The 23,055-nt window shown below is 46.3% G+C and overlaps 2 protein-coding genes across 7 annotated transcripts in view; both read left to right on the forward strand.

Annotated features, from left to right (window-relative positions):
• The first annotated feature begins 1,052 nt into the window (after positions 1 to 1,052).
• On the forward strand, positions 1,053 to 7,394 carry LOC307244259 (CASP8 and FADD-like apoptosis regulator). Of its 3 annotated transcripts, none has more exons than XM_080019388.1 (10): positions 1,053 to 1,080; positions 1,798 to 2,167; positions 2,601 to 2,706; positions 2,866 to 3,001; positions 3,323 to 3,414; positions 3,512 to 3,578; positions 3,891 to 3,937; positions 4,028 to 4,106; positions 5,168 to 5,663; positions 5,788 to 7,394. In XM_080019388.1, exons 2-10 carry the CDS (start codon positions 1,869 to 1,871, stop codon positions 5,915 to 5,917), a joined length of 1,452 nt encoding a protein of 483 aa, XP_079875514.1. In that variant the 5' UTR covers positions 1,053 to 1,080; positions 1,798 to 1,868; the 3' UTR covers positions 5,918 to 7,394. The 3 variants fall into 3 exon arrangements, with proteins under 3 accessions (XP_079875514.1, XP_079875513.1, XP_079875515.1); XM_080019387.1 differs by lacking the exon at positions 1,053 to 1,080 and adding an exon at positions 1,598 to 1,646; XM_080019389.1 differs by lacking the exon at positions 1,053 to 1,080 and adding an exon at positions 1,598 to 1,646 and having other exon boundaries at positions 3,323 to 3,390.
• Positions 7,395 to 8,628: 1,234 nt separating this feature from the next.
• Positions 8,629 to 23,055, forward strand: part of dip2a (disco-interacting protein 2 homolog A) — a 96,604-nt gene continuing 82,177 nt past the window's right edge. For all 4 annotated transcript variants that reach the window (XM_080019786.1, XM_080019787.1, XM_080019788.1 and 1 more), the window contains exon 1: positions 8,629 to 8,875. In XM_080019786.1, the coding sequence (XP_079875912.1) occupies positions 8,752 to 8,875 (124 nt within the window). In that variant the 5' untranslated portion in view covers positions 8,629 to 8,751. The remainder of the gene's footprint in view (positions 8,876 to 23,055) is intronic.

Here is a 23,055-nt window from a genome sequence, read left to right on the forward strand (position 1 = left end):
GCGTGTCCAGGTCCTCCTGCGCCTCCCGGGATGCCAGCTCGTCCTTGACCCCCTCATTGAGGCCCTCCTGGAAGGCCGCGATGAGTGCCTCGCTGTTCCATCCAGACGCCACGGCGAGGGTGCGGAATGCGATGGCGTAGTCCGCCACGCTCTGTCCCCCCTGGCGGAGCCGGAGTAGCCGTGTCGACGCCTCCCTCCCACTGACTGAGTGGTCGAACACTCGGCGCATCTCTCCGGCAAAAGCCTGGTAGCTGGAGCAGGCCGGGGTTTGCCGATTCCAGATGGCTGTGGCCCAGGAGAGTGCTTTGCCGGTGAGTAGCGTGACCACGTATGCCACCTGTGAGTGCTGGGTGGGGAACTGTGACGGCTGGAGCTCGAAAGCCAGGGAGCATTGTGTCAGAAAGCCACGACAGCCCCCTGGGTTACCGTCGTACCTCTCTGGCGCTGGCAGTCGTGGTTCGCGGTGCTCTGGAGGACGCGGGTCCATGGGAGGCAGCGCTGGCGCAGGGGCCATAGGTGGAGCCTGTGCCTGGCTCTGCTGGACGGCCTGGGCGAGCGACTGCAGGTTGTCCAGGACTTGTTGGAGAAACCGCTCATGTCGGCCAATCGCAGCCCCTTGGTTCGTCAAGGCCACCCGCAGGCTCTCCACCTCTGGAGGCTGGCTCTCTGCTGGGTCCATGTTGTGGCTCAGTCTTGCTGTTAGGAGGTGTGCTGAGTGAACCCAGATGCAGAGAACAGGGCAGAGGCGAGGTGGCAAAAATAGAGGTTTACTCAAAACAAGTACAAAAACTGGGCAAAAACAAATAAGAAGTCTCGGGAGCTTGGGACAAGAGCGTTGTCATGAGGTTAGACAAACTCAAGACTGAGCGCCCGAGGACACAAACGACAGGGTCTAAATAGGGACGACCAAATGAGACACAGGTGAAACATATCATCTAATGAGGCAGGGTAATCAGGAACAGAAATAGGTGAAGCAGAGCAACCTTGAAAAGGCAGTACTGGCGGCATCTAGGGGCTGATGCTGGTAGGACCCGGGCGAACCCTGACAGCTATGGCATCGTCGGTGGAGCGATTGGGACGGTATGCAAACTGGAATGGATCAAGTGGAGTGGGGAGACTGGATGTTATGTGGGCCTTGACCAATCTTTCATGGCACTTCACCATGATGGGCGTGAGTGCTATGGGTCGGTAAAAAAAGAGTTCGTAATAATGTATTATTTTTTTATTTATAATATGATTCAAATAAATTGTCAATTAATTGGAATAATGTGTATTCACGACCGCCTAGATCAGGTTTTTTTTTTCGACCCATCCACTGCGGTTCAAAAAATTAAAATTAAAAAAATAGATCTGACAGTTTAGTTTCGCTTTCGAGTTCGAAACGCACTCGGATCCACCGCAAACGACCGAACATTTGCCAGAAAAACCCATCATCAGGGGGCTTCACTGAGGAATAAAGCCTGTGACGCGTTCAACGGGAATAAATCATAAAAAAAAAAAAAAATTTAAACAGAAAAAAAAAAAAAACTATTCGGGGAATTCACGCTACTTCCTGTTTGTGTGCGTCATAAAGAAAATCTGCCAGTTGGGTTTTTAAAATACCAACCGAACCACAATCTGCTCCGCGGCCGTAGCGAAACCCAGAGGTAAGGATGCCATGTCTGCCTTCCACTTACTGTGCCTATTGGGAAATGTTCTAACAACTCCGTGTGAGAAAGAAACCGCCGTGTCTGACTTTTTGTAGCGTCCGGTAACCTTATATCCGTACGCGGCCGTCGCTGCTTCCTGCTTTTTCAGACTCCGACGCTGAACCCGCGACGTTTTTGTCACCGTTCCGTGCGAGCGTCCACCTCACCCACCGTCCCGCTATGGCCCTGGCACCGCCTCCGCACCTCCTGCAGACCGTCAACCAGATAGCCGGACAACTCAACTCGGACGAGTGCAAAACCACGGCGTACCTGTGCGGGAGCCCGGGCGCGGACACCAGCGCCGCCGACGTCAAGGAGATGTTGAGGGCCCAGCTCGTCGGCGGCCAGATCGACGACCTGTTCCTGGTGGAGCTCCTGTCCGAGCTCGGCCGCTTCGATATCCTCAGGCGGTCCTTTGGGACCAGCAAGGGGCAGGTGGAGCGCGCCCTGGGCTCCAGACACGTGTTGTCAAAGTACAGGTAAGATCAATGACGACAAACGGTCATTATTCGTGTGAATGTTATGACCGAGCGGGAAGATTTCCAGTCACAATGAAATTAGGGAGGTAGACATTTATTTTTATTTTTTTTATTTAATTTTTTTTATCATTTACTATGCTAATCATTCATTTAATGATTAATAATCATTGAGCTCGGAAAACATTTTTGCAGTTTATTGTGTTTTCTAGACATTCAATGCTGTGGAACCAAATGGCACTCCTTTCATGGAATGACTTACGTATAACAATATTACAATAACCAAAAACCCAGACGGTACATTGAGTCATATCACAAAATTGTTTCCCAGCCCTACATGTGAGTAACCGTAATTATTAAACACCCACACACCCACACAAAAACAGCTGTGTCTTTTAAACAATAATCCTGAAAACCATATATTTCCCGGTCACAGGGTACTGATGGCGAGTATAAATGTGAACCTATCCAGTGAAGACCTGAGAACCATAAAATTCCTATTAAGTCATACTCTACCCCAGGAGAAACTGGACAAAGCAAAGGTGAAGTTTGTTTCCCGTTTTTCTCACATGCCTCTGCTTACTGTCATATTTCTTGTGATATGTGGGTGGGGAGTTTTTCCAAATTTCACTTTCCCTTTATATCCTTTAATTCAGGTGAATTGCAATTCTGATATTTCTCCTTCTCTCTTCCACTGATAGACCTTCCTTGATGTTGTTGTCGAACTGGAGAAGCTGGACGAAGTTTCAGCTGAACGCTTGGACTTTGTGGGGCAGTGCTTGAGAAATATTGGAAGGATTGATCTTGCCAAAAAAGTCCATTCGTACCAGCAGTCAGGTGGGACTAGATTCTATTCTTTCTCTTTAAATACTAACTGAATTGATTATTGTGCCGAAACAATGTATAACTTTTTGTACTTGTATTTTGTCTTGAATTGGCAGTTCATTAGGTTAGTGGAGGAAAAGTGTGTGCATGTTCTATACTTAGCCTTACATCCAGGGTTGGAGTTTGGAACATTATACATCATACTGAATAATGAATAATAACCTATTCATAGGCATCAGTTCAGGACTTACATTCGATAAGGGTCAGTTCAGAACAACATTCTTCATCGTTATTTCGGTAACCATGATTTTTCTTATTTCCTTCTTGCCATAGTCGGAGCGCCCCAACTACAGCCGGTTGCACCTCGTCAAATAAGTCAACAGCAAACTCATGCAAACCCTGTGAGTCAAATGCATGCAACCCCTGTGAGTAGAAAGTGCAAAAAAATTAAGTACAAATAAAATAACATTTTCCCTCCCTGGTAGCTATTAATGAAACAAACATTTCTCATCTCTTTTTCAGTTTTCATCTCCCACGCCGAGCCATTTTGGTCCAAGATACCAAGCAAACCAACGACAGCCATGCATTCGTGAGTTCTATGTCATTACGTGCTATAGCAAAGTGAACATTAGTCGAGGCAGGAAATTTACTTTTTTTGGAAATACTTATAATACTTAATCTCTCGCAAAGGTAAAATGTATTAATTGGTGAAACCATACAAGATGAACATTTTTTCAATAATTGCGGCACGAAATCCTTTAGTGGAACAAGTCTGACCTGTTCCTTTCAGCTGTGTGTGCTCATGTGGGCGAGTGTACACAGCTAGAACATTTTTCAAAGCAATAATTAATTTAGTCATCACATCTTAAGTCACATTCACATGGAGGCTTCTTCATTTCAGCTCCAGGGGACATGGCGGTGCCTGTACCAAGACAGCAACACTGTCAGGTAATTCATACACTTAACTCAAATCGGAGTCTGTAAAAATCTTTGACCATTTGTGTAACTGCACGACCTTTCTACTCATCTGCATTGTAGCGTTCACTGGATGAATACAAACTTCGTAGTGATCCCAGAGGACTATGTCTTATCATCGACTGTGTTGGCATTGATGGAGGTGAGTCTTAAAATATGCGTCCGCAGTCAAGATTCAAGAGGTTTATTTGTCACATACATATACATACGATTATACAGTGAAATGTCATTGCAACGCACCCGGAGATTATGTACAATAAGTACTAAACTGAACACAATAGCTAACCTAATTACTACCTAACTGACGAACTGAACTAACTGATTCCTAAAATGTATTGCAGTTAGTGAATAGAATAATATAAATAAAATAAGACTCAAAAAGGTAATGCTGAGTGGGCGTACAAAATAGAAATAAAGGGAATAGAGTTATTTATATGGGATAGGCTATTCGTATATACAGATATGTGCAGTAAACCGATGTGAATAAAGTGTGTATGGAGTTATACAGTAGAGAATACAACAGTACGACACAGCAATACAGTAACACCGAACAGAACAGCAATACAGCGCAGTATGCAGTAACCCAGAACAGTGATAGTGTTTAGTACAGTATGCAGTAACCCAGAACAGTGATACAGTATACAATACAGTATGCTACATACTATGTGAGTGTCTCAGTGAGGACCCCTAGTGAGTTCAGCGTTGACGGTCCTCATGGCTTGTGGGAAGAAACTCTGTCTCAGTCTCTCTCTCTCTCCTCGCTGTGTGGCTGCGGAGTTGCTTGCCCGACCGCAGTGGCTGGAACAGTCCGTTGTTGGGGTGGTGAGGATCCTTCACGATCCTGCGGGCTCTCCCACTACACCTCCTGGTGTGTTAGTCCTCCAGGGAGGGGAGGGTAGTTCCGGTGGTCCGTTGGGCTGAACGTACCACCCTCTGCGGGGCCCGCCTGTCCTGAGCAGTACAGTTACCAAACCTCTCCACTGATCCGGATTAGAAGGACTTGAGGATCCTCACCGAGTCACACTGTCATTTAAAAAAACAGCCTGAATATTGTTTCTAAATCCCTCTCTAATGAGTTTTTAAGCAATCTTTCGACTTATCTATGCATCTTAAAAATGCTTTCAATATCCTCCTCTGTGTACAATTATGTCAGAAACATTTGAACTACGCTTACATCTTGACTCACCATCTTCACCCACTCAGAGATGCTGGAGCAGACGTTCACGGCCCTCCATTTTAAGGTGGTTCTACACAAGTGGCTGAACGTGAATGACACATGCTCATTCCTGAGAGAGACGTCCAAGTGGAGGCAGCACCAGGAGGCCGACGCCTTTGTCTGCTGCATCATCAGTCGAGGGAACGCCACTGATCTCCTGGCTACAGATTCACACCGCGCGGGCCTGAGTTTGGAGGTGATCAGACACCTCTTTGCAGCCGACGCGTGCCCCATGCTGGCCGGGAAGCCGAAACTGTTCTTCATCCAGAGGTATAGTGTCCAAGAGCCCATGCCCCATGCTGACTGGAATGGCGAACTGGAGACAGATGGGATCGGTGCAAAGTCCAGATTGGAGACGGTCCCCGTAGATGCAGACGTGTTCTGGAGTCACTGCTGGACGAACGAGGCCCAGTTGGAGCGAGGCGACCACCGCTCCGCCTACCTGCAGGCCTTAACGGATGCCCTGCACAGAGGCCAAAGGAGGTACGGGAGCACACTGTCACAAATCGGTCAATACACTTATTGCAGGTTTTATTTTTTGACGGAGTTGGCATTTTTAAAAATTGACCAAAAAAAAACTGTTGTCTCCTTTCTTCTGCCGTGACAGGAAAACGCATCTTGTTGATATTCACACCGAGGTGAACGGTGCAGTCTACGATCACAACAAGAGGAATCCCGGAGCAACATTCTACATTGACCTGAAACATACTCTTCGAAAGAATCTGTACTTGTCATAGAACAGTCATCCCCATTAATGCAGTCACACTTTACCCCCAGGAGAAGATGGGACAAAGCTAAGGTAAAGCTTGGTTTCCCTTGTTTGCACATACTTCTTGCCACTGTCATAGTTCTTGTGATATGTGGGTGGGGGCTCTTTCTAAAGTAGTTCCTGTGCAAGTAATATTAAAGGGCATCTTGGAAAATGCCACTTTCACTTTATATTCTTTTATTTATTTGAATTACTGTTCTGATATTTCTGTGATTCTGTTATTTCTCCTTCTCTTGCCCAAATAAATCCATTACTCAATAAATTCCCTCGACACAATCTGCTTTACCCCTTTTCCCCCTTTTCCCTCCTCCAAAAACTAATTTTGGCCCCTTTTACCCGCTCAATGCTGTTCCCCACCGCCGAAGGACCGGTGTGCGCCATGCTGCCGGTGATCCGTGCCGCGGATCAGTGTTGGGTCGTTCATGAACGATCCGATTCTTTCGAACGGCTTTTCTAGTTTCAGTTTTATGTCGTTGTTTGTTGAAGTTGGCGTCTCCTCTACTGTTTTGACAGGCCTCTTTTCCGACCTGTTCATGACACCCGATGTGACGCAACGGAAAAAAACGGCATTTCTCCTGGCGGTGGGAATGGTGTCTATCACCTATTAATAGGTTGACCCTGGTTTAAAAATAAAAAAATGGGTCAACCCGCTCATTTTGGTGCTAAAACAGTATACGTTAGCCAAATGGTTTTGGTTGTTTACTGGTCAACGGCAGCTCAAAATATAGAATATATTTTTATGACGTCTATAATATGGAAGTGGTTTTTGGAAACTTTATGGGACACCTCTTTTGAGGACATTCTTTTAAAACATTTTCTTTTAGTTTTACCGCTGAGGTGAATATATATTCTTTCTTTACATTCACAGGGCAGCTAATATAGAACTGCAGAAGTCTCTATACCCTCTGTACAGTACATATTGTAGAATTTGAATAGACTACTAAAAGCACAATTTATTTCATTGACAATTATTCATTTGTTGCCCTCATATTGCCTCCAGCAGAACACAAGAATCAGCAGCATTTTAGTAAACAATCAGCTTCATCTTGCTGAAAGGCTACAAAACAGCTGTATTGGCACTATAAACATGTCAACAGAGAAAAGTGTATGGAAACAATATTGTGACAGACAGTCGTTGCACAGAGTAAATTATATTTCATTTTTGTAATACATTAATGACATTTAAAAAAAAAAGTGTTTAATGTTTAAATGTGACATCACCCGCAATGTCTCGATTAGAGCTGCTTAATGAAATGCTATAATAATTACAGCTGCAAATTAGCAATGTACTTAATTAAGTGAATTATATCGCACTATAACCTCATTATCATAATGAAAAATACACACATACACACATATACAGTTGTAATGTCAGCTTTAATAGATTGAAATATGTAATATTGTTATCATTACTTGCATTGTAAGTTTTGCACCAAAATAAATGATATTATGAATGAAATGAAAATGTTTGTCAGATTCTTTCGCACAGCACAGTGATTTTTGATGCTATTTTAACGTTTTTTTTTTTTAATTGAACATTTCCGTTCATTTGAGCTGGTGGGGCTGCTTTTTCATCCAAGGGTGCTGTTTGTCTTTGTGAATGTTTATCCATATCGACAGTTCACCGACCAACATGAGCTACACTGATTTACTCAATTGGCCAGGGGCTGCCTTGCACTTCTTTGCACCATGCCATCTCTTTCCTGGCAGGAACGCAAAGAGATGACCGTGCAACCAACAACGGAAACCACATCGAGGAGCACATGCATCCGGCGAATACGTCGAATGTCTTGTTTCTTGTAAAGTACCAGACAAATCAAGGGTTAAATACGTGTTTTTTTTTTTGTTTGTTTTTTTTTTTTACAAAGTAATCTCACTGAAGTGGTACTTTAAAGGCGCGGTGCGTAGAATTTAGTGGCAGCTAGCGGTGAGGTTGCAGATGCAGCCAACGGAAGCGGCGCAAAATGGCGGCTCCGCTGCCGCGAAATCCGCAAAAAAAACCACACACACACACACACACACACACACACAAAACGCGAAACTCCCTCTCTGGAGCCGTTTGGCTTGTCCCTTCTGGGCTACTGTAGAAGAAACATGGCGGCGCAACATGGCGGCCTCTGTGAAGCGTACCCGCTCCCCATCTAAAAACGGCCCGCTCCAAGGTAACGGAAACACAGCCATTATTATGTTCACGGGATTACACAGTAATTGAACCATACTTGTGAATATTATGCCCCGTTTCCGCCACGCCCGTCCTTTAAATTGTGCACGCTGCGTCTTTAACCCGCTGCAATGAACGTCCCGAGGTTACGCGTCGCGTCGACAGCAGGAGGCAGGCGAGTCACGCGGGGGGCGGCGAGCTCTCGGCGCAGCGCCGGGCGGGTCGGCGTGAACGCGCACGGCGCGGTGTCCGTCCGGGCCGCCGCCGCCGCCGTGACGCAACGGGGACCGCGCCGCGCGGAGGAGGGAGCGCGGAGTCGAACGAGTACCCCCCCCCCCCGCCCCCCCGCCACCCCGCCCCGCTCGCTCTTCTCCAGGCGCTCCCCGAGCAGAGAGGAGCAGGCGAGGAGCCGCAGAGCCCCGTGACACCCGCAGCCACCGGCGGACCCGCCATGGAGAGCGTGCTAGCCGCAGAGCTGGCACTGTCATGACGCGTGGAGCGCCTCGCACGCCCGCACGCCCGCACGCCGCGAGCCGCCGCCACCCCACCTGCCCGACGCACCGCGAAGGAGGGGCCGGGCCGGTTTCTGCTCGTTCCGCGCCCCCGACTGGGAGAGCCCCCCCGCCGGCCGCCGGGTCGCCATGGCCGAGAGAAGTTCCAGCGGTCTGCTCATGATGATGCTGGAGCCCGCGCCGTCCGTCGCCATGACCCTCCCGGTGGAGGTGCGGGAGAAGCTGGCGGAGCTGGAGCTGGAGCTCTCTGAAGGTAAACTGGGCGGCCGTGAGCGAACCCCGCGTAACATCCGAACCAGTTTATGGATAGTTCTGGAACATGCATTTTTTCAATGTGCGGGCTCCACCGAAGTCTGTCTGGGGTCGCCGGGGGTGGGACCCCAACAAACCCCCGCACGTTCCGCACTTTAACGTCGTGTCACGCAGGAGGTGTTATTATGAGACTTGAGCGTGGACGCTGTGATGGTGCGTGACACTCTACTCGGTTTGTTTGACCTATCTTGAAGTTTTCCAAGAGTCTGTCAACTCTGATTAAATTCCCTCCAACTGTTTTGATTTTTTTGGGGTCCACTTCGTACCCCTAACAGCTGATCAGGCCCGACACACCCATGTTGGTAAAAAAAAACAACCCCAAAAAACATCAAATGGGACTCTGTTGATTTTACATTGGTTTGGGGGGGGGGTGGGGTCGCAGACGAAAAGCTGAACGTCACAGTCGCGCACGATTCGATCGTTCAGACGTAGTCATTCATTCATTCGTTCGAACAACCTGCCGTTTGCAGATCGGTCTAAATCGGCGTCATCGATGTGCTACCCGTCTTCTACCACATTGCTCTCAGGCAAAACAACCGGGGAGATGTGTCTCTTCGAACTGACGTTTTAGATGGTGTCGAGCGTTCGGATTTCGTTTGCGGCCGGCGTTTGCGCATGCACGTGTGTTATATCAGCTCCTTGCACGTTATCCATCCTGCCCCTCAGCGCCTTTGTGTACTTTGGGTGCATACGATAAAATGGTACGGTGCATGGTACACACTGGGGCGAATTGTGCCAGTTGGAAAACATATCTAGAATGTCCAGAGGTGGATAACAAAGGGAATCATAAGCAGGACGCTTCCTGTTAAAAGCAAAGGCACCCCCCCCCCCCCAACTGACTACAGTTGGATTGTATATGGAGCAACTGTGGGGAATGGTGTTCAGGCGTTAAAATTAGCTGAGCTGTAATATTCAGCCATACTAATTAATGACCCATATTAGGTCTGATTAGACATGGGATTTGACCTTAGGGTGGGTTTCTATTTCTTATCAAGTTAGGGAAAAAAACGTAAGCCGTCGGAGCTTAAATCAGCCTTGTCCCTTTTTAAATGGAGGATTTAAAATCGTCGAACTCAAAGCTATGCATGTAACTATAACTATATAAGCACGTAACCATAACTGGCTTGGAACGGTCCGTCCATTGCTGCTTGCAATAGTACCTGTTTAGGACCTGTTTCTGGACCTGCCCAGTGTACGCTGTGATCAGCACATTTTCTGCCGCTGGGATGGATGCAATATGCTTTTTTTTTTTTTTTTTTTCCCTCTCGGGGTTGGCTGCTCAACTAATCTATATCTGTCCAGTTTCCTCTTCCTGCTCTCCCTGTGTCATTTCCTGTCATGTTGGAGCTCTGATAGTCATAATCTCCCTTTGTCCCCAGCGCTCTCCCTTTCTCCTATCCTGTCTTCTACCAATGTGTTTTGCATTACTTTCCTCCCTCCCTGCCTCTACCCTCCGCATGTCTCTCTCTCTCTTACCCCTTACTTATTCGATCTCCCCGTTTTTTTTTTTTTTCTCCTTTCTTTGCTATCTCCCCTTTTCACTATCTCTCTCGTTCTTGTCGCGTATGAGAATAAGCTGTCAATTTAGCTTTCCGTAGAAGAGCGATGCCAGGCTTTTAAACCCTTGTGCAGTGTTGTGAACTTTTCACCTCGAGATGATGCCCTTCTGTCCCCCCCCCCCCCCCTTGCATCCTGCCTCAGGATAGAATAGACAAGTTGTTCTGAGAAAGAGGGAGAGGGAGAGAGAGAGAGAGAGGGAGAGAGAGAGAGAGAGAGAGATTTTTAAAGCATCTTTATTAGAGAGAGAGATGCATGTTCCCTATCCTTCTGCAATGACGAAAATCTAAATCCAATCCCACCAAGACATGCATATAGATTTCCTTAACACGTGTGAGCATGTCAGCGGGGGTCCTGACTTTGCATGCGTTTGGTATTACTATCAGCCCCCTATTTGACCAGATGTGCCATGTATGTTGAAATTGCTATCAAGCATTGGCAGCCGTTATTGGATTAGCAGGGCTTTGAGACAGCACTGCAGCTAGGTAATATCCCAGCGTCAGCAGCTCTGGGCCCGTTGAAGTGTGAAATAAACAGTCTGTTCGATCTTGTTGAGCTTTAAACAAATGGCGGCCGTTCTGGTGAGGCATTGTTCACTGTCTTTTGTTTCAGTGTTGCATTGGTTTTGCCAGCGAGGTCGTACTCATAATATTCTTAGTGGTCTTCCAAGTCGGCAGACTTCATAGTTATTGTGAAGGGCAGACCTGTGCTATTTCTCACCTGACCTGGATGAAGTTGAGTGGTCAAGAGACAGGGTTGTAATGCGGGGCAAGAAGAAAGACGATGCCCATTATCTCCTGGGGGGGAGGAGAGGGGGGAGGGAGGGAGGGACGTTTCGTCGGCTGGGTAGTTGATACGCTCCCTCCACCGCTCCCTGGTTTCACTCCCTCCCTCCTCCGCTGTTTGCTCTCCAAACCCTTTGATTACAAAGTCATTTTTAGTCCAGTGCTGGTGTTTGTTGGGAAACCACCAGCTCCTGGTTTGTCTGTGTGCTTGTTTAGCCTGCGCCCATTCAGTAAACATTTACAGAGAAACATTGCCGGTTTTGGTTTGTAAGTGGTGTTTGCCTAGAGGTGTCGCCCCTCGTGGGTTTGCTTATTTCTGTTTTTATTGACAAAGGACAATAGGTGTCGGTACACTGAGGTAATATAACACTACGGAACCAAAGGCCTCGTTGCTTCTTCATGAATGCTTTGGTTATTGGGTGTGCCTGTGAGCAACTTGATGGTTCCACCTCTCTGAATCAAGTCTTAGTATAATTTTTAATGCTGTTCATTCTATTTTTAACCGTATCATTTTCACCACCACAATTGTCCCTCAGGAGATCATCGAGATTTACTAGTTATTTGAAATTTGATGGGAAAAATCCGGGTCTCGGTTCCGTTCCCTGGGTCATGTACAGAGCTGTCAAGTGGTTACTGTAGTTAAAAGGTAGTGTTTCCACTCCAGCGTGCCTTTCAAATTGGCATCGGCAGAACCCTGGGGGTGAGATGATCAATGGAATGCAGCCTCCTGTTGCTGTCAGGCCGAAACTCTGCTCCTCGAGTTCCCCATTAAAACCATTTAGAACCCGTTGGAAACTTTCCGAAATGCATCTGTGTCAATGGCATAGGCTAACGTTTTCATTCAGTAGTAATTCAATACAATAGACTGCAAAGCTCTGGTTTTATTGGCCTTATAAACAATAATGTTGTGCAGGGGTCACAGGCCTGCATACTTTCTGGAGCTAGTTCATAGTTTGAGTTTCAGTCAGTCAAACCAAAAACCTATAATGCGGGTGTACAGAAAGTCCAGTGACGAGCTTTCATGGTTAGTCGAAGCAACAGCACTTAGTGCTGGGAAAGACGATGTCATTCCTTGTGGTGGCCACTCACCGCCACCATCCACTCATGCAGTGGCGGATTGGGGTCGATCATCTTTTGTGGCCTATTGTTCAGCAAAATAAGCACAAAAGAATGGCACAGGCATGTGGACTGATCAAATAATGGTGTTCTATCGCATTCAACATCCCACCCCCTTAATTCAGGGCCTGAGAATGTGTGGGATTTAGTCAGGTTATAGAGAGGACTTTGTCCATGGGTGCTGACTTGCTCCGTAATAGGATCCTAAAGGATAAGAATGTAAAACCTTGGAACTGGCTGGCCGGCTGCTAGAGCCGTTGTGGCCGTGGTGGAATCTAGAGAGTTCTGAGATACAAATACAGCTATGGTTTGTCCCTGCTGCGGTGAAGAATACAACCTCACTGAGGGTCATACATATTTTAAGGGTGTGCCTTAAAGCATAGTGGGCCTTCCTATTCTGTGTGTCTGTGTGTGTCTGTGTGTGTCTGTGTGTGTCTGTGTGTGTGTGTGTGTGTGTGTGTGTGTGTGTGTTGTGTGTGTGTGTGTGTGTGTGTGTGTGTGTGTGTGTGTGTGTGTGTGTGTGTGTGTGTGTGTGTGTGTGTGTGTGTGTGTGTGTGTGTGTGTGTGTGTGTGTGTGTGTGTGTTCCAATTTACGTGCCCTTGTGTCCGTGTACTTTGAGTTTTCCCTTTGTCTTGCAAAGTAGAAAACCAAAGAATTATGTTTTACTGTGGCCCAACAAAGCTTTTGTTTTTACTGTCGTGGTCTATCCACAGTCTACAGTACATCTCTGTTCTCAAGGCCCGCTGTTTATATTTTATATTTATTCTGAAGCCATTGGAGACATGAATAATTGCTGGTCGACGGTGTGGGGGGATGCAATTTCTAGAAATGTTCTCTGTTTATTTAAGTTAAATTCAGCCCACAGAATCTGCCAAATTTAGTTTTGATAGGGTAGATTTTTTATTTTTTTTTTCCCCCCAACTTTGAAACAAGGCAGTAACACCATTTCGGTATTGATTATTTTTATTTCCATCGGTACGTTTTTATTTTCTGGGGCAGAAATCACTCAGAGTATGCGCAACAGTTCAAATTTGACTTTTTTAAGCTTCAAACTGAAATGCTAAAAAAAGGAGACACTTTTTATTTTTATTTTATTTTTTTTAATAATCACTCATTTGGTTTGACCCTGGAGCTCTACCGATGTATTTGTGGTGCCAGCTATGCGTGGACGGTTTGGAACATGTGGGTTGGAAAAGCTTTTCAGAGGTGCTCTGAGGCTCGCTTGAAATGAAAACATAGTGTCTGATGATGGGATAGGGACCTGTGTTTGGTAATCCCTTTGTCCCCTCTATGCACTTGACCATTACTGGCAGAATAGTCACAATGATGATGAAATTTAGATGTAATATTAACATTTTACTGATCTAAGAGGTTATACAGTCTAGAGCTTTAAAAGGCCTCAATGCACTCCACGTTGAGGATTATCGTCCACCTTTGTCCTACTGGCTTGTGGAATAATCCATTGTTAAATTGTGTTGCGTCGTTGTTTTTTTTTTTTTTATGTCTTAAGTCCTCGGCAGTGATTTATTTATTTATTTCTTTATTTTTTTGACCTTTTCAAAAGCGCATGACTGCTTCGGTTTATGACCAGGAAGTTCATCAGTTCCAAGTCCACGAGTGGATGGGCTCGTTTCCAATACAACGATGCCAACATCCTGCCAGGCACCCATCCTGCTCCATTCTGCCACCGCAGCGCCATCAGGCCCCTCAACCCACAACACAGCACTACAAGATCCCGTTTGGTTTAAAAAGCACTTCACATCGAGATGAGAATCACAAATCTCTTTGCATTACTTCCTGAAAATCCTTAGGTCTGGAATGTCTTTTGCCAAACCTGGCGCCAGGTTTGCAGACGGGAACCCTGTGGGCAGGGTATTGGGAAGGATCTCATGGTTCGATTCGGAATACGAACGGTCACAATTCGATGAAATATCCGATATTGATGAGACGTCTCGCAATGCGATCCTATATCAATACTGTGTATTCACAACTTACACATAATGAGAATTGCAACCTACTTTTCAGGATGTGCATTACAAAATTTACAAATTCTGTCTCAATACAGAAATGAAATGTTCTTTCCATTTGTGTCGACAGTGGTACTTAATTGAAGTGGAAAGTGGTTGCATGTCTTCCAAACAAAGCAGTGGTATAAGAATTTTCAAATGGTGATGGCAATGTGAGAGGGATGGCATGTGTAGGGACGGCGTAGCGGGCACTGATGCCAGGGGAAGGTGAAATCTGGTCTGCCGTGGGCCGAACGTCCCCCCCGCTCTCGCTCTCGGTCCGGAGGCTGTTGTCCAGCCTCCGTCAGCGTCTGTTTGTCCGCTCATGTGGTGGTGCGTCTGTCGGAGGCCTCGCACCGTCCCCCCTGCGCGCACTTGGTGTGAGCCTTACTGCGTGAGTTCGGACGCCGGTCACAGCCCCCCCCCCCCCCCCCCTCCGCTCCGCTTCCCCAACCTACACAGCCCGTCGCTCTGGCCTCATCACTGCAGGGACCAGATGACCGTGGACCGAGCACAAAACAAAATCCATCTCTCTCTTTACATCCCTGGAACAATGCATTCTAAGCGCCAACATTTATGACTAGGAAGTAGTTTGGGCCTGGTAAGGTTTACAGAATATACTAATGATCCTTTCTTCTTTTTGCCTTCATAGGTATGCTGACTCTATTCACTCTGCATTATTTCAGTCGAACTGAACTCAACTGAATTGCTTTGGGGGAGGGTGGGGAGGGTGGGGTCTGCAGAGAGCTTTTATTTTCAAAGAAGCGTTTCTCTAAGAGCCCAAGGTGAAAATATATAAAGGTTTCTAACTCCAGTCTCTGTGTTGAGGCCTGCCTTGCAGGTTTAGACTCAAAGTTATTGATTTCTCTTTGTTGGATTAAAAAAAAAAAAAAAAAGAACCCCCCTCAAAAAAACATAAAAGACACCCTGTAAATACTGAAACACTACGTCTTTCTTCGTGGACGTTGGAGTCTCTCAGCGTTCTATCAAATCATCTACCATGTCTGGCCAGAGGATGTTAATCATGGAGCTTTCTAAGCAGCTCATGCCGTGAGTTGGAAATGCTTCATTAATGTCCCCGTCACATAATGACTCATCCTGGGGAGTCAGTGTAATAAATTTTACTGCTGGCCAGAGCCATCATGGTCTGTTAGCGTCCATTGACCTTCTATTGGCCAGCGGCAAACAGATATCAGCCTGCGCTGCGAGAGAGGACGTGGGGTCCACCAGCTGGCCCCAGTCAGACCTTCTAGCAAAGTAACGTACATAACAAACGTCAAAGATGTGGTTTGCATTAAAGCTCATGGATAATGGCATAATGAATCTGAGGAAGTATCAGATTGATACGAGGGTTATCCCGGTCATGACATTTCAGTCGGTGAGTCGGAGTAATTGTCATACAAATAATTTCAATTAACAATGTTAGGATCCTTTATGTCAATTTTATATTACCATCATACTGTAATAATGCAGTAAATAAAACAGTTAATTTGCCTCAACTCAACTGATGGCTCAAAATTTCCACAAAACTTGGATGCAACACACGTTGGGGGATTGATTTTACAAAGTGATCACAATCGGCTCATTTAATTGCCGTCAGGCGATAATGTCATGACCGTGACATCACTAACTGACGCATATTGGGAACATGCCTCGTCGCCAGTAATCATCCAAACAAACCCTTGACTCATTGCCTGCGTCTGTGTCTGAAAAGCATGAGATTGGCTCGACAGAAATTCTCTGTGTGCTCAATCGATGTCCAGTGGCTTTTGGTGAGGTCAGTGTGCAGTGGCTGTTCAGGTGTGCGCGCGGGCCGCAGCGCAGGCCCTTCCTGCTGGAAAAACAAACAGGGCAGAAAATGCCCGGAATGCGCTGTGACCTTTCAACCCCGCCGCGACGGAAAGGGTCTCCCAGATCATCTCCACGGCCGGAGGCTACAACCGCCGTGCAGATAAGCAAGTAGTCCTGCTCTTTTCAGAGAACAAGGCCAAGTTGTCCCCGCCGCACTCCCCCACTCGCCCCAGCCAATCCATATTGTCCCGCTAGAGCGTTGCACGGAGGGCGGGGGAAAGCAGGGATGTAGGAGGGGGGAACAGAGTGAATTTTTAGTTTGGGGCTAAAGCCAGCCTTTTTTTTTTTTTTTTTAAGAGGCAAAACTTCACTTGGCAGGCCCGGCGCGCATATTAGAAAATGGCTTTACAGCCTGCGTGTTCTGAGCGAGCAGACAGTTTTAGGTGAGCACCGCCAACGTTGCCACCCCCCTTCTTCTCCAGATGCTCTACCCATAGTGCTTTTCAACTCCTACCTGTAGAGCCAGCGAGGAGGAGGGAGGGTTTGGGGGGTGGGGGAGGCGGCGTGGGCGACAGAGGACAAGTCGGGACTGTATTTTCGAGAGCTCCTTAGGCAAAACTGACAAACTGGGGAGACTCTCTGAACGCCTGCAATTAGCTACTCATCTCATTGATGCTGCTGTCAGAGATGGCTGCATTATTGCATTATAGATAGAAAGAGAAGTCGTTCTGTTAAGATTTGCATTGAGGCACCAGGGCAGACTGTGTTTTTAATGAGACGCTCGTTTCTCCTCACTCTGTGCATTGTGGTGCAATTAGGAGCCAGTGAGTCTGCACTTAACTGACACTACCATCTGTGGCTCACCACACACGTTTGCCTCTGGCTTTGTGTGATTGTGTGTGTACGCGTTGTGGTAATAACTGATCTGTTTATGAGAACAACAAGGATGAATTGTCATGAAAAACTGTATTGTCTTCAATTGTTGAACCACGAAAAAAAAGACGCTGAGCCATGAGATGATGACCTTGCACTACTGTGCTGAGAGGAGGAGAAACCAGATCTAACACACACACACACACACACACACACACACACACACACACACACACACACATACACATACTTCCACTGAACATCTTCATTCCCATACACTCTGAAAATTATATTCTAGTAGTTGATGAGGGCACTTTCGTGTTTTACGACTTGGGCGAGGCTACAGGTTCCTCCACGTAAGATCTTCTTTTTGCTTTGGCTTCTTTGCCAATATATTTTCTACAGTGTTGGCTTTGTTTTTTTTTGTTTCAGGGATAGAGAACCTGAACAATATCTTCTCCCGCATATGTTGTTTCCTAAATTATAATGCATGCGCATATACTCTTCCACCTCATGTATGACCAAAGTCTGCTCAAATTGACGACTTGGACGAGTGCTTTGGCAGTGCTTCCAACTCCCCTCAAGGTTTTGGCACAAGATTTGAGAGGTACCCTGTGTAGAAACGGACCCGACACTGCCGTTCTGGAAATTCTTTGACGCACCTGCTGTTCATTGTCTGGTTTCACATGCCAGGTACTTTATGTTTATAAAGATTTATTTATTATTATTATTATTATTTTTTTTTTGTATTCTCACTCAGACAGTTCAGGAACACAGGGATGGTTTTTCCAGACAGTGGCTCAGTTCAGGAAAAGTTGTGGCGTCAAGGAGATGTCACTTCCTCTGACATTGAATTTCCTATAGTTTGATTTTGCTTCTATCTGGGATTTAAGTGCATTTTGTCAATCAATAATATTGCTGCCATCCCCTTGACCATGCGTGGCCGTGCTCTTGTCTTTGCAGACGTAGAGAAATCATTAAATTGTTTTTTACTGTTTGTTTGTCCGCTGATGCCCTTTCCTGGCAGCCCGGCAGTTTGCAATGACAACTGTGGCTGCAACAACTTTTCATGAAATAAAAGATGTCTTCAAGTGCCGCAAAATAATGGTCAGCTACTCCTGTTTCATATTTCAACCCAAGCAATGTGGTAAACAGCCTTGTGATTATGAATAGCAGGGACCAGGGAATAATACTTGCGGAATCTGAGCCATTGGGAGAGGGGAACAATGACAGGGATACAGCTTTAGGCGAGTCCGTAATCTAATAAAACACACACACACATGCTTCACCTCTCATTGCTTTTACTCACAGCATTCCAGTCATAGAGGTCGTGGGCCTCCGCAGTGTGTGGTTGTGGTCACATTATGCACATGTTCCTTCCACACCATGATGACAGTCGGAGCTCGCTTGTTAAGTCCCCCAAGACTTCTCTCCATTCCTTGCATCCTTTCTCCTCCGCCCTTTAAACATTCCCTTCAAATAACCAGCAGATGACCCCTCCGTTCCTCACACTCACATACACACACTCAAATATGCACGATAAGATCAACATCCTGCATTGGAAGTTTCTTTGCGAGTATATCAGCATGCTCAATAAAAATTATTTTGGGTGTGTGTACGTGTGTGTGTATGCGTTTGTGTGGGTGCCCGCCCTGCCCCTCCGCTCCACCTCGCACCTCGTCGTCATTTGTGAGAAGTAGTCATGTGTTGAACTCCCAACAAGTGGCAACCAGCTGCCAGCAGGCTCTGCCAATCGGGATTAGTGTGTCACGTCCCCAATGAGACTCGCGTACTGTACACACACCCAAGTGCAAACACTCTCCCAAGACAGCTGCAGTCAGCCTCATACTCTGAGCTTAATTGGCAAATGCGTGGCGTGATTTTCTGGGGGAATGAGCCCTGTGACCTGTGTAAATCCGAGAGATCCCTCGTAACCCTTGGCGACATTGCTCCTCATTCGTCCACTCCTCATCCTCCGGCGTGATGAGACAAAGTAAACCATAGCGGTTGAAGATTTATACAACCGATTAATTGAGTCAAAATATTCTGGTGAATTACAAAAAAAGCTGATGTAATTTCATTTTCAAGAAGGACTTTGTTTTTCTGTCTGTCCCAGACTGCCGCAGCCCTCACAGGTCGAGAGTTGCACCTTCCAAGTAAAATCCACAGAGTATTTACTGGAGAGTCAACAGTGTCAGCTAAGAGCAAAAGAAGGAAGGGAGGAGAACAGAGGGATGGATGAGTGGGAGGTAACATGATGCCTGCACTCGGATTTACTTTGGATCTGTTACTCCGCTCCTCTGGAGCAGCCTGGGTGTGTCCGGACAGAGAGGCAAGTAGTGTTTGTCAAGGTTTCATGTTTAGTTTAGTTTTACCTGCTTGACGTGCAACATGGGTGGAGGGTGGAGGTTCCCCACGTACGATCAGGAGCCAAACACCCACACGGTTGCAGGTATTTCAAGTTGGTTATTTCTTCAGTGTGATAAATTTTTCAGATTTTCACTCATTTGCCGGAGCTCCACCCAACTGGGACCCTCCAACATCCACACAAACGGCAACAGCTACCTTCCAAAATTTGATTCAGGTCTATGTTGTGGTTACTGTGGTTGGGGGGGTTGGGGGGGTTGGGGGGGGGGGAGTCGTAGTCACAGCATGAATGGCAAAAAGTAACCTAATAACGTGCAATGGAGAATCATGCAGAATGTATTTAATTTTTATTACAGTCAGACTACCTCCTCTGTTGCGGCATAATTCAATGTACCCTCTCTGTCCTGGCTGCACAAGGGACAATTCAACAATAAAAATGAAAAAAGAAAAAAAAAATCCCGTCTGACCCTGTGCTAAGATCTTTGCACCGACCATACTTTCTCTTTCCAAACAGCCGTTGTAAAATATGTTAATTCTGGGAATGCACGGCTGACCTTTTTGGCAGCTGCGGCCCCCAGTCTCCCGCTGGAGGAGAACTGCCAGGGTCCGTCTCTGTGTGCTGACTTTTGACCCCGCTGTTTCTGATGCGGCGTCGGGATGAGAGCAGTATTCCCTGCAGCCTGCAGGCCACAGAAGACGGATGAAGGGCCCATCCAGGGCTCCCCAGGGGCCACCATTGATCGGCACTTTGTCTTCTGGGAGGGGATTAAACATGTGCTACCACTTCCGTCCACCCAGAACATCCTCTGGGGCGCCCGGCTCTTCACCACCTTGTAGCTGTTGCCATCGGCACCCTTAAAACAGTCACATACTGTAGTCATATAAGTCTACTGTAAATTGTGTACACACACACACACACACACACACACACACTTCCTCTCCTCTGGTGTCAGTCTGTTTATTGAGTTAGGCTGGAGGTTAGGTCTGTGTGAGTGTTATGGTGTGTGCTATGGTTTGTCCCTGCTGCGGTGAAGAATACAACCTCACTGAGGGTCATACATATTTTAAGGGTGTGCCTTAAAGCATAGTGGGCCTTCCTATTCTGTGTGTGTGTGTGTGTGTGTGTGTGTGTGTGTGTGTGTGTGTGTGTGTGTGTGTGTGTGTGTGTGTGTGTGTGTGTGTGTGTGTGAGTGTGTGTGTGTGTGTGTGTGTGTGTGTGTGTGTGTGTGTGTGTGTGTGTGTGTGTGTGTGTGTTTCCTTGAAGATAAGTGCAAAAGCAGAGTGTCTCTCTCTCATCATTCTTCCTTCCTCCTGATCAAGTGGGTCTGGATCATACTGGCTTGGTAGAGATATTCCTTGAAGTTAAGTTCTCTGTTATTAATTAAACAAGGTCACTTCAAATCAATTTTTCATGTTTACATGTTATTTTCGCTGAAGCGTGTCTCAATCAGTTCATTAAAGTCAATACAGACTAGCGCTGGAATAATATATTTTCTTATATTCATACTAACTATCAGAGCTTGTGAGCATGTGTTTTTATCTTTTTTTAAGTGTGCGTCACACGTAGCTGTTAAAATGGTGCGGTGTCATTCGCTAGTGAGTAAGCCCACATCAACCTTTAAATTGTCAAAACATTCTGGTACCTCTGTGTATTGTTTTTATTAGGAAACTCCACCCAAACTGGGGCCCTTGAGAATTATGTGCAAATGTTTGACTCTGCATCTGTGTGTAGCTTCACATATTTTATCCCAAAGTTGACCTCTTTGAAAGTGTACCCTCCTGTACTCTCTTCACTGTGCAGTGTTGGTGCGGCCAGTATTAACCAGCTTATATGACTGAGGAAAGAGCTCCGTGCACAGCGCCACGCAGCCTCCAATGTCCTTACTACCTTCCTTGGAGCAAGGGGAGCAGCCAGCAACCCTGCCGATGCCTGGCCAGAGGGCAGGCTGCCTCTGGACTCTGGGCGGTTATGGAATGTAAAAAAGGCCCGCAAAAGGGCTCGGAGAACCTCCAGAATAACAAGCGTATCCATTCTGTTGTTTTCCACGTATGGGGAGGAGTGTTCGTGTCGGGAATGCCGCTCTCTCGCCAGAATACCTGCAGCAGCTGGTGAAAGTTACCGCAGGGTGCCGTCTGCTTGACAGACGTGAGCAAACAAAAGCCGCGGATTCTGCCGTTTGGCCGTTTGTGCGTTATGACTTCACCTCATGGACGTCAGTGTGCTAGAAATTCTACCCCAGTTTTTTATGTAAGGAATAGCATCCGACGAGGCGTATGTTATTCAAACTTGTGTGGATGATGCGGAGGCAGCGAGTCGTCCGATCCAGAGAGGAGAGCTTTTTTTCTCTGCGAGTCCATTATGTTCTGATAATATACAACTCAAAGGGCCTCGTACTGCCTGTACTGTGGCAAGTCGTCCACACAGATATAAACCGGTCAGCTAAAGTTATGCTTGTAAGCCTTCCTCTCCTTTAAGTGTATTTGATGAGGCAACCTTGCCAACCAGCCAGTTCCTTGTCTTGTGTACTAATAGTATTTTATGAAGCAGATGCTGGAGACTTAGACTTCGTTGTAACAGGATGGATGGATTAGATACTGCGTATGTAGCCAGCACAGTGTTCCAGATTGGTAAACAGAGAGGTCGACGGGTACTTCTTCGTCCATATATGTCTATAGATGTCCATGTATCGTAATTGAACACCCCCAGCCAATCAGAGCAGCGTTCACCTCCAATTGGATGCTGTGGGATATGCCTTAGATGTATGAGCTTCGATTTATCTTAAGGCCAAGCAAGTATGCCCCGAAGCACGGGGCATACTTGCTTGGCCTTAAGAGCATTACTTTCTGTTATTTTAGCACTGTTTTAACGCTGTTGATTATGGATCTTTCTCTCTAACTGTTTCACTCAGCTGTTGCAAGAGACTAACCTCAACTCACCCCAGAATGGAATCTATCTCCTCTCTGTATCTGATTTTCATTTTTTTTTTTTTTTTTTTTCCCTTCTTCTTTTCGGCTGACAAATTCCTCAGAGGGGTTCAGAGAGGGCCTTGACCGCTGACGGTGAGGCTTGGGGCGTGGTGGAAGAGCAGCAAAGATGGAAACATATCGTGTGTGTGTGTGTGTGTCTCAGAGGGGGTAGTGTATGGGGGGTAGGGGGTTGGATAGATTGAAGTGAGATAAAAACGGGAGATAAGAGTTGCTGTGTCTTAGGGGTTGGAGGGCATGCATCAACCACAGTTTGTTTCATGAAAAATAAGTGTATATGTATATGTACACTTATTTATTGGATTTTTTATATATATATATATATATATATATATATATATATATATAAAATCCAATCAAAGAGGGCAATGTTTTGCCCCCATGTACAGTGTATGACCCCAAAATATACCTTATACAAAAGATTAAATCAATTGCTTTGGTTTGATAAGGGCAGCTTGATAGCCATAGTCATGGCATTTTGGAAGGAAAATACATTTGAAGTGATGCTGAATTGATATGCATGGAGTTGACCCCACTTGGACCTTTTGAGGAAAGAAAGGTGGAAAAAAAAAAAAAACAACAACCTTGCAAGCTGTCAAGACTTCCAGAAAAGTATTGGTTCTTAAAAATGAGGTTGGAA

This window comes from Zeus faber (assembly GCF_960531495.2).
Source record: "Zeus faber genome assembly, chromosome: 18".
In the NCBI taxonomy this organism is placed as follows: Eukaryota; Metazoa; Chordata; class Actinopteri; order Zeiformes; family Zeidae; genus Zeus; species Zeus faber.

Excerpts from the sequence above, each read along its gene's own strand:
- LOC307244259 (XM_080019388.1), top strand. The coding sequence starts at position 1,869 with ATGGCCCTGGCACCGCCTCCGCACCTCCTGCAGACCGTCAACCAGATA. Across the intron at positions 4,107-5,167 it reads CTGTGTTGGCATTGATGGAG|AGATGCTGGAGCAGACGTTC; the intron begins GTGAGTCTTAAA and ends TCACCCACTCAG. Across the intron at positions 5,664-5,787 it reads CTGCACAGAGGCCAAAGGAG|GAAAACGCATCTTGTTGATA; the intron begins GTACGGGAGCAC and ends CTGCCGTGACAG.